The sequence below is a fragment of the Lontra canadensis genome, unplaced genomic scaffold (genome assembly GCF_010015895.1).
Source record: "Lontra canadensis isolate GAN:19392208 unplaced genomic scaffold, GSC_riverotter_1.0 scaffold11, whole genome shotgun sequence".
Taxonomy (NCBI): Eukaryota; Metazoa; Chordata; class Mammalia; order Carnivora; family Mustelidae; genus Lontra; species Lontra canadensis.
Window position 1 is genome coordinate 24,130,528 of NW_022631005.1, and position 17,287 is coordinate 24,147,814.

General features: G+C 38.5%; 1 protein-coding gene across 10 annotated transcripts in view; it reads right to left on the bottom strand.

The window, feature by feature from the left end:
• Window positions 1-206: 206 nt before the first annotated feature.
• Window positions 207-17,287, bottom strand: part of R3HDM1 (R3H domain containing 1) — a 209,860-nt gene continuing 192,779 nt past the window's right edge. For all 10 annotated transcript variants that reach the window (XM_032856157.1, XM_032856158.1, XM_032856160.1 and 7 more), the window contains 5 exons: window positions 17,067-17,239; window positions 8,039-8,183; window positions 2,829-2,911; window positions 2,270-2,354; window positions 207-1,559 (listed from right to left, as the gene is read on the bottom strand). In XM_032856157.1, coding sequence (XP_032712048.1) covers window positions 1,201-1,559; window positions 2,270-2,354; window positions 2,829-2,911; window positions 8,039-8,183; window positions 17,067-17,239 — 845 coding nt within the window. In that variant the 3' untranslated portion in view covers window positions 207-1,200. The remainder of the gene's footprint in view (window positions 1,560-2,269; window positions 2,355-2,828; window positions 2,912-8,038; window positions 8,184-17,066; window positions 17,240-17,287) is intronic.

A 17,287-nucleotide genomic window follows, 5' to 3' on the forward strand; every position in this document is an offset into this window, starting at 1 on the left:
TAAGCCTCTGCCTTCGGCTCAGGTCATGGTCTCAGGGTCCTGGGATTGAGCCCCGAGTCGGACTCTCTGCTCAGCAGGGAGCCTGCTTCCCCCTCTCTCTCTGCCTGCCTCTCTGCCTACTTGTGATAGCTCTCTGTCAAATAAGTAAATAAAATCTTAAAAAAAAAAAAAAAAAGGTGTTTTTAATTTACAAAAGACAAAGTGGGTCTATATTTGTAAACATTTATTCTCTTGAACTGAAAAAGGCTTGCATCAGCACACATTGTACAGCCTTGCAAATTACACAGAAATTGAAAAAAAGGTTCCTTGTTCATAAGTGCAATGAATCTTTGATGTCCAGTGATCCGCTGCAAACAATGAAAACAAATCTTAAACCACTTAAGAAGTTTCCAGCACTCATCAAATGCATTTCCTTAGGTGACAAAAAATCCACAAGGAGGGTAATGCAAATAAGTGGCATTTAGTTATCAGAGGGACACTTAAAAAAAAAAAAAGTGGAAGTATTTTTCTGCCTAAAATGATTCCTATTCCCCTTTGAATCTAAGTGGTTTGATTAAGAAGTGTTACGAACATAATTTACTTTACACTCAATGTTCATACTACCTAAATGAATAAGCAAAGGACCCTACGAGGGAGCTCTGTATTTTCTGAAAATTTTTTCTGTGTTTAGAGATACAGGGGAAGAGTAATCTTCTATTTGTGGGCTCTCCTTAGGCACCCTCCAGCCCCCCAAAAAAAGACAGTACATGGTTTTGACTTGGTTATTCCACTCCTGCATTCTTTTCCCCCCAGATTCTATGTTGGGTCACACTGTGCTGGCTGCAAAAAAGAAATACAGGTTGCAACTGGTTGTAATCATTTTGAAGAATAATTTGCTGTACAATAGAGCTTTGGATCTGATACAAGAATTCAGAAATATAAAACAAAATAACTATAAAAGTTAGGAGGCATTTGAACAGCATTTCCTCAGAAAAAGCTGCTAACTCTGTATCATTCCGATGTGGATTCCTACAGTCACTTGGGGTGAAATGTGTAATTCTCCCCCTTTGCTGGATCACTGGCCTGTCTTCAAAAGCTATAACGCCATGACCACACGTCCTAGGAGTCTCTATCATGTTAACAGAAGCTCCAAATACCAAGCCAATTAAAGATGGGTGAGGACAGGGGTATCATAAAGGCCAAGGGTCCAAGGTGGCTCTGTTACTGAGAACTTGCCCTTTCCAGAATGTGAAAGTCATAGTGCTTCTTGCTCGTTCTCAGCTTAAACTTGTTAACCGAGTTAATTTGTTTCTTCAATGCATTCTGTGCAGCTGAAATGGAGGGGAATGTGGCTAAGACGGTGTATGTGGAGGCCAAGTCACTGGGTTTAGAGCGTTCAGGGTTGACAGTGTTGTCCCCACTGCCACAGCAGAGGGGGTGACGACGCAGCTGGGGCTGGGATTGAGGGTCCCGGAGCCACCGGATCTTGGCGCCAATTTTAAAGAGTTCCCCAAAAAGCTTCTCAGCTTCCATGCGAGTTATTCCATCTGGTAGTTCAGTAATTTCCAAGACCTTCCCAACTAGAATGGAAAAGGTGTAGAATTAATAATCCCTGTAACTAAGATGGTGGGCAAAAAGTACCGAAGACCCAGATATCACATAAGAAATGAATGGGATTTTGTGAAACCCTTCAAACCCCACAAAACTATAATTATGGCCATCTTTTAAATCACTCCTACTTAGCCCTAAGGCAGGGGGTGTAGAGCTAATAGTATTAAATTACCCATCTCAGTCCTGGCTGATAGCTGTACATAGAAAACACAGCATTGTATAGTGGATTTTCTAAGTTAGGTGTGTGTTCTTGGGCTGTTTCCTGAACAAAACAGCACTTGCCGTAACCCCCAAAGCTGTGGAGTGCCCTCTGAAAGCCCTCTGCCACAGAAAGGCAGTTATCCGTCCATCAGACTGTCTCTGCGTGGGTGGAAGGACTACTTCCTTTCTCCAAAGACACAGAGGCAAAGAGTGTCATTCTACCTGTTCCTTTCACACATAACTTTTCCTTTTGGTCCCTTCATCCTTCCTAAATCCTCCTGCACCTAACTGCACTCTGAAATCTGAAATAAGACAATTAAAATAATGTATTTTAAGAGCCCTACATAACAGACAGCACCATTTCCTGTAACATATAGGGCAGGACTTTAGGAAGCAGAAAGCCCCTTTCTGTTTAAAGACTGTTGAACTGGTCAACAGTTTGTAGAACCACACATCCAGTTGCCTTTCAGGGACACACCTGCTTCTCCGGCACCAAGGTCAGTGGATGCAGCTTTTTTAGCTTGTTTCCTTCCTCGGTTTCCATGCCTGTTGCCAGACTGACCCTGAAAACCCACAATCAGATGAGAAATAAAATTCATAGTGCTGAAAAATGTAACTGTAATGTTTAAACACTTAACACCTAAACATACTCAGTCTGGATTTTGTACTTCAGCAGAAAAAATCCAAACACAGGCCCCTGTGGCAATGGCATTTCTGTCCCTCACTATGACCAGTCACTTGTCGTCTTTCTAAGCAAGGGTGCCCTGACGCCCCAGCCACCGTCCACAGCCCTTTTTGGAGTGCACGAGTGCGTGACTGCTCATGCAAACAGCACACCACCTTCTCCCTTGTCTGCTCTCAGCCGGGCCAGACCCAGATGATGCAGCCAGACGACACTGAAAACTCAGCTGGCTGAGGCACATGGGTCTCCCTTGTGCACTGGCAATAGGTGGGCCCAGGGCCGCCTACACTCTCCACCACCCAAGTATGCTGTTCCGCCAACCAAGCCTAGGTCGGCGGACAGCTAGCTTTCACACCTGTTGAGCTGGAATGTGTCCGTGCAGAACAGCAGGAGGGTTGTACTGCAGAGGCTGGCCAAGTAACGGATATCTGGCATCTCCTGAAAGTCAATAACAAAACATTTCTACGTTGTTCTCTGCTCAGTTATAAAAGTACATCCCAAAGTTTTCTAAATTGTCCAAAATAGTTCAGATGACTAGGGCTAACACATTTGGTAGAATAAAAAAAGTGTAGGTACTGACATATTTTTAAAAAGGATGAAAAGTTTCCATTTTCCCTTTAAAAAGCTGGGGTAAACTTCTGAGAGGAATAAAGACTAATAACAGTGGCTATAGAGGAAGGTAAGTGGTGGGAACTGGGTGGAAAGTGGATAGGATGGAGAGAAACGTCCCTAATTTACCTTAACATTTGATACAAAATCCTCCAAAATAAGTCTAATACCCATTCCACCCACTTGAAATGCTAAAATCCACATTTTCTATGATGCTTAAAAATTGATATAACTGGGTGCCTGGGTGGCTCAGTGGGTTAAGCCTCTGCCTTCGGCTCAGGTCATGATCTCAGGGTCCTGGGATGGAGGCCCGCATTGGGCTCTCTGCTCAGCAGGGAGCCTGCTTCCTCCTTTCTCTCTGACTGCCTCTCGGCCTACTTGTGATCTCTCTCTGTCAATAAATAAATAAAATCTTTTAAAAAAATTGATATAACTTACATTTCAGAAGAAGGAAAAAACCCTGGAAAGACATTATCTCTATCTCTATCTACCCAAAGTCATACTGCTTTTTAAAAAAGACATTTTTTTTTCAGTAATCTCTACACCCAATGTGGGGCTCAAACCCACAACCCCGACATCAAGAGTTGCATGTTCTACTAAATGAGCCAGCTCCTTCCCAAGGTAGCTATTAATTACTACAAATTTATGCACTTACACATTTGTATACACTCATTACAAACACTTCTTGTAAAGTTCATTTATTTTGGGGTGCCTGGGTGGCTCAGTTGGTTAAACATATGACTCTTGATTTCAGCTCAGGTTTTGATCTCAGGGTTGTAATATCAAGCTCTGTGTTGGGCTCCACACTATGTGTGGAGCCTGCTTAAGATTCTCTTTCCCTCAAGAGAGGAAAAAATAAATCAAGACGAAATGAAAGAGGGAGACTAACCATAAGACATTCTTAATCACAGGAAAGAAACTGAGGGTTGTTGGGGGGCGTAGTGGAGGGATGGGATATCTGGGTGACAGACATTAAGGAGGGCATGTGATGTAATGAGCACTGGATATTATATAAGACTGACAAATCACAGGCCTGTACCTCTGAAACCAGTGATACATTATATGTTAATTAATTGAATTTAAATAAAAAAGTTAAATAAAACAAAGATAATGCCATTGGAGGGAAAAATTCTTTCTCCCTCTCCCTCTGTCACTCCTCATCACCTCTATCTCCCTCTCAAAAAAAAAAAAAGAGAGAGAGAACAAAAGTTCTGAATTTAAAAATAATAATAATAATAATAATAATAATCTCTAGGGACACCTGGATGGCTCAGTAGGTTAAAGCCTCTGCCTTCAGCTCAGGTCATGATCCTGGGGTCCTGGGATCGAGCCCCGCGTAGGGCTCTCTGCTTGGCAGGGAGCCTGCTTACCCCTGTCTCTCTGCCTGTATTTTTGCCTACTTGTGATCTGTCAAATAAATAAATAAAATCTTAAAAACAAAAATAATCTCTACACCTATTGTGGGGCTTGAACTCATGATTCTGAGATCGAGAGTTAAGCTCTTTCAGCTGAGCCAGCCAGGTACCCATTACAAAGATTTTTATAGTCTTAACCAATGGGTATATTTACACTTTATGTCTTGGGTCTAGTCTTAAACACTCTTTAAAGGGATTAATAAATGGATCGCAAAAACCTTGTCCTAGATAATGTTTTCATTTGTTAATATTCTCATTTTAGGGGTACCTGGGTGGCTCAGTCGGTTAAGTGTCTGACTCTTGATTTGGTCATGACCTCAGCCAGAGATGGAGCCTTACATGGGGCTCCACGCTCAGCAGGGAGTCTGCTTGAGGATTCTCTCTCCCTCCATACCACCCGCACCCTCCACTCTCACATGTGTACTCTCTCTCTAAAATAAATAAATCTTAAAAAAAAATTTCTCATTTTATTTTAACTGTAAGTTTCCCAATTCATTACATTCTGTATTTGGAAGGGGATTATGCATAGGTGCTAGAAAAGCACTTCAGGGAATCATACATCCCTTCTCCTATAAGCTTCCTAACAGAGAAAAGGAAGGTATAGACTTCTCTCTATTCTATGGAGCTCTTTTCAGATGGACAGTGTAAAGGTGCTAGGGTAGCTCCCTGGCAGGACACACCCATGACACACTTGCTCCTTCCCAAGCACTATCTGAAGGGCAGATATGCCATAGTGGCTTGATGTTGAGATCAGAGAAGCATGAAGATGCATACAAAACAGTGCAAAAGAGTCAAAATTATGTTTAGATCCATGGAGCAGTATACTTTTGAAATATGGAGCTGAGCTGTAGACAGCAATAATGAAAGACTCCTCCCTATCGGCCATGCTGTGCTCCTCTTGGGGCATTCGTACTAGACCATGTATCCGGTATTACTATATTGCCATATACTATTTAAATTTATTATTTATAACATGTTCTATTTTTCTAGATTATTAAAGTATGTGGCTTTGTAGAAAATTTGGAAACAGAATTACAAAGGAGAAAATAAAAACCTCTCTGGTAATTCCATCACTTTAACATTTTGGCGTGTGTTTTTTCAGTCTTTGTTCTACGTATGTGTGCTTGCACACATGTACATATGTATATTTTACAAGTCTTTCTTTCTTTCTTTTTTTTTTTTTTTTTAAGATTTTACTTACTTGAGAAAGAGTGCGTGATCAGGGGTGGGGAGGAACAGAGGGAGAGGGAGAAGCATGATCTCCCTGAAATCATGACCTGAGCTAAAGGCAGATGCTTAACCAACTGAGCCACCCAGGTGGCCCTATAAGTCTTTAAAAAATTGAGACATAATTTATGTAAAATAAAATGCACATCTTTAGTGTTGGGTCTGATGAATTCTAACAATTATAGAAGTCCATGTAATCACAACCCCAAAAAGACAATGAATGTTTCCATCCCCCGAAAAAAAGTTCCCTCAAACTCCTTACCAGTCAATTCCATATTCCATCCACATCACTACCTGATTTCTAACATCATAGCTTAGTTTGCCTATTACTGGATTTCATTTAATTAGAATCGCATATTAGATTTTCTTTTTGTGTCTGACTTGTTTTTTGCTTAACATGACTCTGAACTTCACCGATGTTGCTGCAGGTGTTCTTTGTTCATTCAAACTGTTGATAAGTATTTCATTTTAAGGACGCCTTACAATCTGTTTAATAGTCTTTGGTTGGTGGACATGGGGTCGTGTCCAGTTTGGGCAATTATAATAAGGTTTTTACATATGTTGTACAAATGTGCATAGACATATTTTCATTTTTCTTAGGTAAATACCTAGGAGTGGAATTGCTGCACTGCAGGGTAAGTGATTAACTTTGAAGAAACTCAAATCTTTTTCCAAAGTGGTTTTAAAATTTTACACCTCTACACCAATGGGCAAGAATTTTAGTTGCTCTGTTACTTCACCTATATTCAGTTGTGTTAATCTTTTTGATTACAGCCATTCTAGTGGGGGTGAAGTGATATTTCATTCAGATTTTAATATTCCTTTCTCTAATCAACAATGAATGATGTTGAGCACCTGTTCAAAGGCTTACTGGGCATTTATAGATCTTCTTTTTTGAAATGCCCAGATAACTTTTATTTTTAATTAAAAAGAAAATTTAAATTAAGTAATCTCTATGCCCCACATGGGGCTCAAACTCATGATCCTAAGATCAAGAGTCACATGCTCTACAGTCTAAGCCAACCAAGTGCTGCTTTTTTACATTGAAGTATAGTTGACACACAATGTTACATTAGTTTCAGGTATACAACATAGTGACTCTACAACTTATATGCTATGCTGTGCTCACCACAAGTGCAGCTACCATCTGTCACCATACAATGCCATTATAATACTACTGAGTATATTCTCGTATGCTCAGTAGTATCCCTTTGACTTATTCATTCCATAACTGCAAGTTCGTATCTCCCAACTCCTCTTTATGTATCCTGTTTTTTTGTTTTTTTTTTTTTGTCAGAGACAGAGGGAGAGAGAGTGAGCGAGCACAGGCAGACAGAGAGGCAGGCAGAAGCAGAGGGAGAAGCAGGCTCCCTGCCGAGCAAGGAGCCTGATGTGGGACTCGATCCCAGGACGCTGGGATCATGACCTGAGCCGAAGGCAGCCGCTTAACCAACTGAGCCACCCAGGCGTCCCTGTATCCTGTTTTTTAAAATCACTCACTGTACTGTGGATATTTCTTCTAACAATTCTTTAAAACATGATTTGTGGATAACTGTATAGTATTCCTTATACAGATATACCAAATCTAATCCTTACTGATGGACATTTAGGTTGTTTTGCATTTTTCTGCTACAGACCAAACTCTTCTGTGGATAGATCATTCTGTGCATTATCCTTAGGATAAATTCCAGAAATTAAAATTAATGTTTTCTATATTATTTTAGAATCATCCATTTGCTGTTCCTCCAACTAGACTGAGGTCAGGTAAGGACTTCTCCTTATTCATCTTTGTATATCAGGGGCACAATGAGGACACAATAACTGTTGAATACACTTTTGAATAACCTTTTAATATATACTACTCTGATACAGAAATTAGAAAAAAAACCCAAATTTATAGCATTGCATATTACTACTATAGAGAAATGGAGTCTAAGGATAGTAGTTATGGTCATTTGAACTCTATTACATAAGTAATTATTGAGTGGAAGTAGTTACTAAGATAGTAATTATTAATTAGTGATGAAACATTAAGGTTAGGAGAGTATATGGTAATAAACGCATATGCCTGGGTGGAGGTGAAAATGCAGTCCTGTGGACAAGTGAAAGTAGTACCAAGGGAAATCACAAAGTGATTGGGAAGAGATGTCTTTTATCTTCAATTTAAAAAAAAAATTTAACTTCAGTGTAGTTAACATATAGTGTTGTTAAGAGTTTCAGGTGTACAATACAATGATTCAACAGTTCCACTCAACACCCAGGGGAGGGGATACCCTTCAATCCTCTGAGGCTGTGACTAGTTTCGTGCACTTACCTTGCCCTGGAACAAAAGGTCTAGAAAACTGAGGTATGATGGAAAGGGGTGGTCCAGAGGGACGGACAGTTTTCAGGGTGGTCAGCTGAGCTGGTGCTGGCGACTGAGCTGGTGAAATAATGGGACTACTGAGTTGAGGGCTGTGCTGTAACCACAACAAAAAAACAGGTTAGCATTTTAGTGATGTTCTTTGCAGATTAACTTTTGAACAAATTTCTTCTTATTTTTTTCAGATTACAAATATGTATTTATCATTAAAAAATGTAAACACAGAAATTTATAATTTTCAGCTCCCAAAGATAAACACTGGAACAGACTTTCTAAGCATATGCAGCCACACATCTACGCTTTACAAAAATGGAAGTAGACTGACTATACATCCAACTTTTGAATCTTGCTGAATTTGTACCTGGACATTAATATTGTAGATACTTTTCCATGACCAAAAAAAATATACATTTATCTTATTTTTTTGGTCATGTTAATAGTTTATTTAATATTTTGTTTTTAAATAATGCATCCCTAAAGAAATTACCAAAAATAGTACAAAGAACTCAGATTTCCCAAATGTGATTTTCCTATATTTTTATATGTCTCTCTGCATATTTTTAAATCTTTATCTCTCTCTCTGTATACACTGTTATTTTTTTTTCCAAAATATTTGAGAATGAGTTGGTTACAATACCCCATCCCAAAATAACTTAATGTCTTTTTCCTAAAAACAAGGACATTTTCTATATAATTAACTAGCATAGGCTGATCAAAATCTATATAAAAGTGATTCTACTCTCTATGTAATAGTGTTCGAGAACACTCTGAAATAAAGATGTTTCTAAGAAAAGTCCTTGAAGAAAAACAATTATCAAAATCAGGCAATTAACAATACAGCAATATTATGTAATCTATAGAGTTTATTCAAATTTCACCAATTGTCCCACTAACATACTTTACAACAAAAAGAAAAAAAATCTCCGCTTCTAGTCCAGAATCAAATGGTGCATTTAGTTGTCATGTCTCTTTCATCTTTTTTTCTTTTTAAAGTAGCATGGGGCTTGAACTCACAATCCAGAGATCAAGACCTGAGCTCAAATCAAGAGTTCGATGCTTAACTGACTGAATCACTCAGGTATCCTTTTTCTTTTAAATTGGTAACAGAGACTTAGGCTTTTTTTTCTCTCTTGACTTTGACTTTTTTGAAGGTCATTTTGAAGATGAGTTATTTTGCAGAATGTCCCTTTGGTTTGCTGGCTGCTTCCTCATGCCCAAATTGACAAAGTACATTTGAGTGAGGACTACTAGAGAAGGGATATGTGTGCTTCTCAATGCATCACGAGAGGGAACTTGACATCCATGTGTCAACACAGTCCTGGTGACATTTACTTCCATCATTTGGTTAAGGTGGTGTCTGCAAGGTTTCTTTGTTGTTAACTATTTTTTCTTTTCTCATTATAAGTGTCTTAGTGGGAGATCATATTACCTGTAAACAGAGAATATTACTTCTTCCTTTCCAACTTGGATGCCTTTTATTTCTTTTTCTTGCCTAACTGCTCTAGGTAGGACTGCCAGTTACAATGCTGGCTGATGTGTACCTTTTAAAATCTACTGAGATTTAACTTGTGGCCTAACATACAGATGGTCTATCCAAGAAAATGTCCCAGGTACACAGGAAGGATGTACGTGTTGTTCTTGTCAGGGAGAGTGTTCTCTATACCTCTGCTGCATCTATTTGGTTTGTTTTGTTTAAGCTCTCCATTTCCTTAACTCTTGCCTCGTTGTTGTATCCCTTATTGAGAGTAGGGCATTAAAGTTTCCAACTGTTACATGACGGTTTGTTCTTATAACTATTACACCTTCTTGCTGTATTGAACTTTTGTATCTTTTTTTTTTCCTAAGATTTTTAATTTTTTATTTGACAGAGATCACAAGTAGGTAGAGAGGCAGGCAGTGAGTGAGGGGGAAGCAGGGTCTCCGCTGAGCAGAGAGCCTGATGTGGGGCTCGATCCCAGGACCTAGGATCATGACCTGAGCTGAAGGCAGAGGCTTTAACACACTAAGCCATCCAGGTGCCCCCGAACTTTTCTATCTTGAAAATTTTTTGGATCTAGAGTCTTACTTTGTTTGATATTAGCAATAACAACCCCTATTCTCTTTCGGTTACTATTTTCGTGAATTATCTTTTTGCATCCCTTCATTTGCAATTCATTTGTGTCTTTGGACCTAAAGTGAGTTTCACAGATAGCATATAATTAGATCAGGTGTTTTTAATCCATTCTGCCAATCTCTGTCTTTACAGTTAAAATAACCACTGATAAAGAGGGACTTACCTTTGTCACTTCACTGTTTTCTATATGCCTTTTAACTTCCTCCCCACCCTTCACTTCCTGCATTAGTCTTTTGTGTTTATCCCATTTTTTGTAGTAAGATATTTAAATTCCTTTCTCATTTCCTTTTGTGTATGTTCCCACGTTTTTTTTTTTTTTTTTGAGGTGGGGGATGGTTTGGCTTGGATATTACACCTAACATCCTAAAGTTTTAACACCCTAATTTGAATTTATACCAGCCTAACTTCAATAACATACAAAAACTCTGCTCCTTTATGGCTCGTCCCCATCTCTTTTGGTTGCTGATGTCATAAAATTACATCTTTATACACTGTGTGCCCAGGAACATAAACTAATAATTCCTTTAAGGGTATTAGTCTCTTATTAAATTATGTAGAAAGCAGAAAGTACAGTTATGGACCATTGGTACAATACAACTAGCTTTTATAATTGCTCATGTGTTTAACTTAATAATTGAGAACCTTATTTCTACATATAGCTTTGTCTTACTGTCTATTGTTCTACTTCACTCTGCAGGACCTCTTCGAGAATTTCTTGCACAAAGGTCTCGGCTTTTATCTGGGGATTTTAATTTCTATCTCACTCTTGAAGGGCAGTTTTGTCAAATCCAGGATTCTTGGTTAGCATTTTTTTCTTTTAACACTTTGAATATACTGGCCTGCTGCCTTTGGCCTCTAGTTTCTGATGAGAAATTTGCTGATAATCTTTCCTGAGGATCTTTTCTATGTGTCAAGTTGTTTCTTTCCTGCTGCTTTTAGTATTCTGTCTTTATTTTTTGAGACTGATTATATTGTGTTTTAGTGTGGGTATTTTGGGAGTTCTAACTTGGAGTATGTCAAGCTACTTCACGTTTATATTCATGCTATTTATCAAATTTGGTAAGTTTTCAACCATTGTTTCTGCAAATATTTTCTCCTTTTGGGACAACCGCCAATGTGTTGGGTCATTTTGATAGTGTCCTACAGGTCCCTTGGGCTCTGTTCAATTTTATTCATTCTTTTTTCTGTCTGTTCCTCAGACTTGGTTCATTTCCACTGTCCTGTCTTCAAGTTCTCTGATTCTCTCTCTTCAGCCTGCCTGCATCTGCTGCTAAATTCCTCCAGTGAACTTTTCATTGCAGTTATTCTATTTTTAGCTCCAGAATTTCATTCTGGCCTCTTTTTAGGTTTTCTATCACTTTTTTGCTATTTCCATTTTGTTCATACATTATTTTCTTATCTTTCCCTGTATCATCCTGTAGTTCTTTGAGCAGTCTGAAGATAGCAATTTTAAGGTCTTTGTCCAGGAGATCTGTCATCAGATCTTTTTCAGGGACAATTCTATGTTGACTTACTTTTTCTTCCCTTGAATGGGCCATCCTGTCCCTTTTCTTTCTTTTTTTTTTTTTTTTTTTGACAGAGAGAGTGAGCACAGGCAGACAGAGTGGCAGGCAGAGGCAGAGGGAGAAGCAGGCTCCCTGCTGAGCAAGGAGCCCGATGTGGGACTTGATCCCAGGACGCTGGGATCATGACCTGAGCCGAAGGCAGCCGCTTAACCAACTAAGCCGCTCAGGCGTCCTTCCTGTCCTGTTTCTTTGCATGCCTTGCCTCTCTGTTGAAAATTGGACATTTGGATCTAACCATGTGGTAAGTGGAAATCAGATTCTCCCCCCTTCCCAGGGTTTGTTCTTTTTTGTTGATGTTATGGTTTTTGTTTATTGACTGTTGCAGGCTGTCTCTGTGCCAAAGATTGGCCTAAGGTATAACCTTGAGGTCTTTTCAGGGTTTGGCCTATGCCTTTTCCTGGGCAAGTGCCCTATATATTGATTTGCTTTTGAATGTCCAGCCCTTACTGTGTGGCTCCCAAAATGGACTCAAAGAGAACAATAAAGGGAGGGAAAACAGGACTCTGGTCCTTTAAGTCCCCTAGAAGTGTCAGGGGAGAGATGTGCAACAATGTGGGGAGGTGCAACAACAATGGTATTGCCCCTTTGTCTACAGCTCTGTGATCAGAAGCTGAGAGCCATTATGAGAACACAAAGCCTTTGTATTTGGAGGACAGGGTCCTTTTTTGCCCACCCTGGCTTTTGTAGGCTGCTCTAGTAACAATGTGCACAGTTGCCTGTCATGGGGTGAAGGTAAGGATAGGCACCTGTTACTGGGCTAAAAGCCGAATCTGACTGAATTTAATTACAATTTATCACCCAAGCTTTTCCCTGGCAGTTGCAAGCCTTCAATAGATTGTAGTGCTCCAAAACCGTTATATCAGACAAATTCTGCCAGCGCAATTATTTCCAGGTGGAGAGAGAGACTCCTGATGCTTCTACTCTGCCATTTTCCTAGAATCCTCTCTCGTCCAGTGATGATTCTTGCCTGGTGGTTTGCAGATGGTGATTTTCTAATTCTATCATTCTTTCTATTATTTACAGTTCATATTTTATTGTAAAGAAGAGCTTCACTCTTTCCCCATTCATTCATTTATATCAGGATGGACTCATGGATTCTATTTTATTTTAAGGGTGATCATTCATTTCTTATTTTATTTCCAAAGTATTCAAGCCTGGTACTGAGTCTCTTGACACATCTCCATCACCCTTTAAGTATTTTATTACTTTCTGGCACAGCAACATGTTCCAAAATCACCTTGTATTTTTCCCTGAATGAATCCTGGCAATAGTCATTTCACTAAGGAGTCCTGGTTGCTTTAAGTGGAGAATGATATTTAGAAGAGTAAATGAAACAAGATAGGATTGGGAGGGAGACAAACCATAAGTGACTCTTAATCTCACAAAACAAACTGAGGGTTGATGGGGGGAGGGGGGTTGGGGTGGGGTGGGGTTATGGACATTGGGGAGGGTATGTGCTATGGTGAGTGCTGTGAAGTGTGTAAACCTGGCGATTCACAGACCTGTACCCCTGGGGAAAAAAAAATATATTTTTAAAAAAAAAAAAAATAAAAAAAAAAAAAAAAAAAAAGAAATACCATTTGGGTAGTAGGTGTATCTCATTCTTTTTAGTATATACACTTAAGGTATTTTCCTAAATGGTATAGTAATTTATTTAATCACTTTAGTAATTCTAAAATTACTTTTTAGAACAAAGTTCTAAAAGTAAATTTGTGGATCAAAGGCTTATGTACCTTCTACATAAATTTTTTCTTTTAAATTTGAGTACAGCTGACCGTTACACTAGATTCAGATGTACAACATAGTGATTCAACTTCTGTATACATTACTCTATACTCACCACAAATATGGCTACCATCTGTCATCATACAGTACTATCACAATTATCACTGACTACCGTCCTTATGCTGAATGCTTCATCCCCATTCCGCGTGCATGTATCTCCTGTATCTCCCACTCCCCCTCACTGACTATATTCACCTCTCCACCTTCCCATCTCCCATCCCTCTGGCAACCATCAGTTTGTTCTATGTATTTTACAGGCCTGATTCTGCTTTTTTTTTTTTTATTCTATTTATTTTGTTTTAATGTTTATGCATTTGTTTTGTTTTTTAGATTGCACATATGAGTGAAATCATATGGTATTTGTCTTTCTCAGTCTTACTTCACTTAGTATAATACTCTCTAGGTCCATCCACATTGTTGCAAATGGCAAGCTTTCTTTTTTATGGTTGAGTAATATTCCATTGTTTATATATCATATCTTCCTTATCCATTAGTATGTCAATGTACGCTTAGGTTGCTTCCATATCTTAGCTACTGTAAACAATGTTGAAATAAACTTAAGGCTACTTAAATTTTTTTGAATTAGTGTTCCCATTTTCTTTGGGTAAATACCCAGTAGAATTATTAAATTTCATGGTATTTCTATTTTTAATTTTTTGAGGAAAGTCCATACTGTTTTCCTCAGTGGCTGCACCAGTTTGCATTCCCACCACCAGCACACTACCTTTTCCTCCACATCCTCGCCAATACTTGCTATTTCTTGTCTTTTTGATTGTAGCCATTCTGACAGGTGTAAGGTGGTATCTCATTGTGTTTCTGATTTGCATTTCCCTGATGAGTGATACTGAACATCTTTCATGTATCTGTTGACCATCTGTAGGTCTTCTTTGGAAAAGGGTCTACTGAAGTCTTCTGCCCAATTTTTAATTGGATTGTTTGTGGTTTTGGTGTTGAACTGCTATGTGCATTCTACATTTTCAAAAATGTCACTAAACTGCCTCCAAGAAGAGTTCTATCAATTTGCAGTACCACCAAGAATGTACAGGAGGGTCTGTAATTGGACATCTCTGCCAACAATGCAAATTTTAGTCTTCTTCAGTTTTCCCAATATAGATAAAAATATTTTTATATTTTCATCTGATTAATGGCCATTGGCCATTTGGTTTGTGAGGTAGCCTATAAATGATCTTTGCCCTTTTTATTCTGCTATAATTTTGTCATGTGGATTTTATTCAGTTCATCTTTAAAAATATTTATTTATTAGTATTTTCTTTCAGGATTTTATTTTAGTTTTTCTCAGTAATCCCTACACCCAATGTACATGAACATAATGAACTTCCATGAACCCATTACGCAGGTTTGATTGTGTTTTCCCCTGCTTTGTTCCCCCTAAAGAGTTTTTAGCAAATCTCAGGTATTATAGCATTTCATTTGCAAATAGTTTAATATACAAATATTTAAAAAATATTTTTATCTCATGAAACTTTTTTTTAAAGTAGGCTCCACACCCAGTGTAGAGCCTAGTGCGGGGCTTGAAATATGACCCTGAGAACAAGACCTGAGCTAAGATCAAGAGTCAGATGTCTAGCCTACTTAGCCACCCAGGTGCCCCAGGAATTATCTTCTAGAAAGAAAAAAAAAAAAAAAAGATTCTCATACTAACAAAATTAACATATTTAAATATCCCCTCTATGCCGAAAAATGTCTTTTGAGTGTTCAATATCAAAGGAAGATCCACAGGTTGTATCTGATTATAATTCCTGAGTATATTTTAATCTATGAAAGACTCAGCATTCATTTTTTTTTATGAGATTTTTAAAAATTACTAATATATAATGTATTATTTGTTTCAGGGGTACAGGTCTGTAATTCATCAGTCTTACACAACACAGTGTTCACCATAACATACACACTCCCCAATATTCATCACCCAACCACCTTATCCCTCTTCCCCCCTCCCTTCCGGCAACCCTCAGTTTGTTTCCTGAGGTAAGAGTTTCTTATACATGGTTTGGTCTTGTTTCATTTTTGCCTCTCTTCCCATATGATCCTCTGCCTTGTTTCTTAAATTCTGCATATCAGTAAGATCATATGATAACTGTCTTTCTCTGATCTATTTCTCTTAGCATAATACCCTCTAGTTCCATCCATGTCGTTGCAAATGGCAAGATTGCATTTTTTGATGGCGGCATTGTATTCCACTGTATATATATATATATATATATATATATACCACATCTTCCTTATGCATTTACCCAGATGGACATTTGGGCTCTTACCATAGTTTGGCTATTGTGGACATTGCTGCTATAAACATTGGGGTGCAGGTGCCTCAGCCTTCATTTCAAAATGCTGGTTTTTGTTTTTTTTTTTTTTAGAGAAATGAGGTCAATTTGTCCAATAAAATATTCCATGGTATAAGTTCTTCTCCCCATCTGCCCCCACCCCCGTATTTTCTGTAATTAATAGCTAGATTTAGGGACTTGGTTAGATTCAGGCTCTGTGTTTTTTTTTTTTTGTTTGTTTTTTTTGTTTTTTTTTTTTTTAAGATTTTATTTATTTATTTGAGAGAGATCACAAGCAGGCAGAGAGGCAGGCAGAGAGAGAGAAAGGGAAGCAGGCTCCCTGCCGAGCAGAGAGCCCGATGTGGGGCTCGATCCCAGGACCCTGAGATCATGACCTGAGCAGAAGGCAGAGGATTTAACCCACTGAGCCACCCAGGCGCCCCAGGCTCTGTGTTTTTTATGAGTACATTATAGGTGATGCTATGTACTTCCTTCTACACTACATTAGGAGGCAAATAATATTGGGTTGACCCACTTTTAGTGATCTTATAATTGATCAGTTGCTTCAAGTGTTGTCTGCCTAACTTATCCATTTTAAATTCTCCCATAAAACTTTTTCTAATGTTCCTGACATGTGCTGATGATTTCTTTGATCCATTATTTTAGTGAGATTCCAAAATGGTAATTTTTAAATTCCACCATTACTTTTATATTTATTAACTGTATTTCTTCTACAATAAAGATGTTCTTGGGGCGCCTGGGTGGCTCAGTGGGTTAAGTCTCTGCCTTCGGCTCAGGTCATGATCTCAGGGTCCTGGGATCGAGCCCCGCATCGGGCTCTCTGCTCAGCAGGAAGCCTGCTTCCCTTCCTCTCTCTCTCTGCCTGCCTCTCTGCCTACTTGTGATCTCTGTCTGTCAAATAAATAAATAAAATCTTAAAAAAAAAAAAAAAAAAAGAGTGTTCTTGCATTAGCCTTCTGGTTGCACTAATAGTTCATATGGGAAATGTAGGAAAACTACTTAATTTTCTTTATCACATTATAGATCTAGTACATCTTCTGATATTTTTTATTAAAAATATTTTGAATATGCAAAAGTTGAAAGATAATATTTACATACTGAAAGAAATAGTGTGGATACAGAGAATGTTCAAACATCTTTACTAAGATCCATCATATGTGACTAAAATGTTGAAAGTGTTAAAATTGTAATAAACAAAAGAAGCATCTTACCTGAACAATATTGTCTATATTGCTAAATTCCACACACTTCTGCCCTCTCTGGTGATCACAGTAATATTTGTTTTGTTTCCACTGTGGGGGTGAGTGGGCACGAGATTGTGGATTGTTTGGTACATTGAGCTGCATCATCACCATCCCTCCACCAGGAGGCGGAGGCGGCACAGCTGGAAAGCAGAGTTGGGACAACGTTATCAGTATACTTTACCAACTAA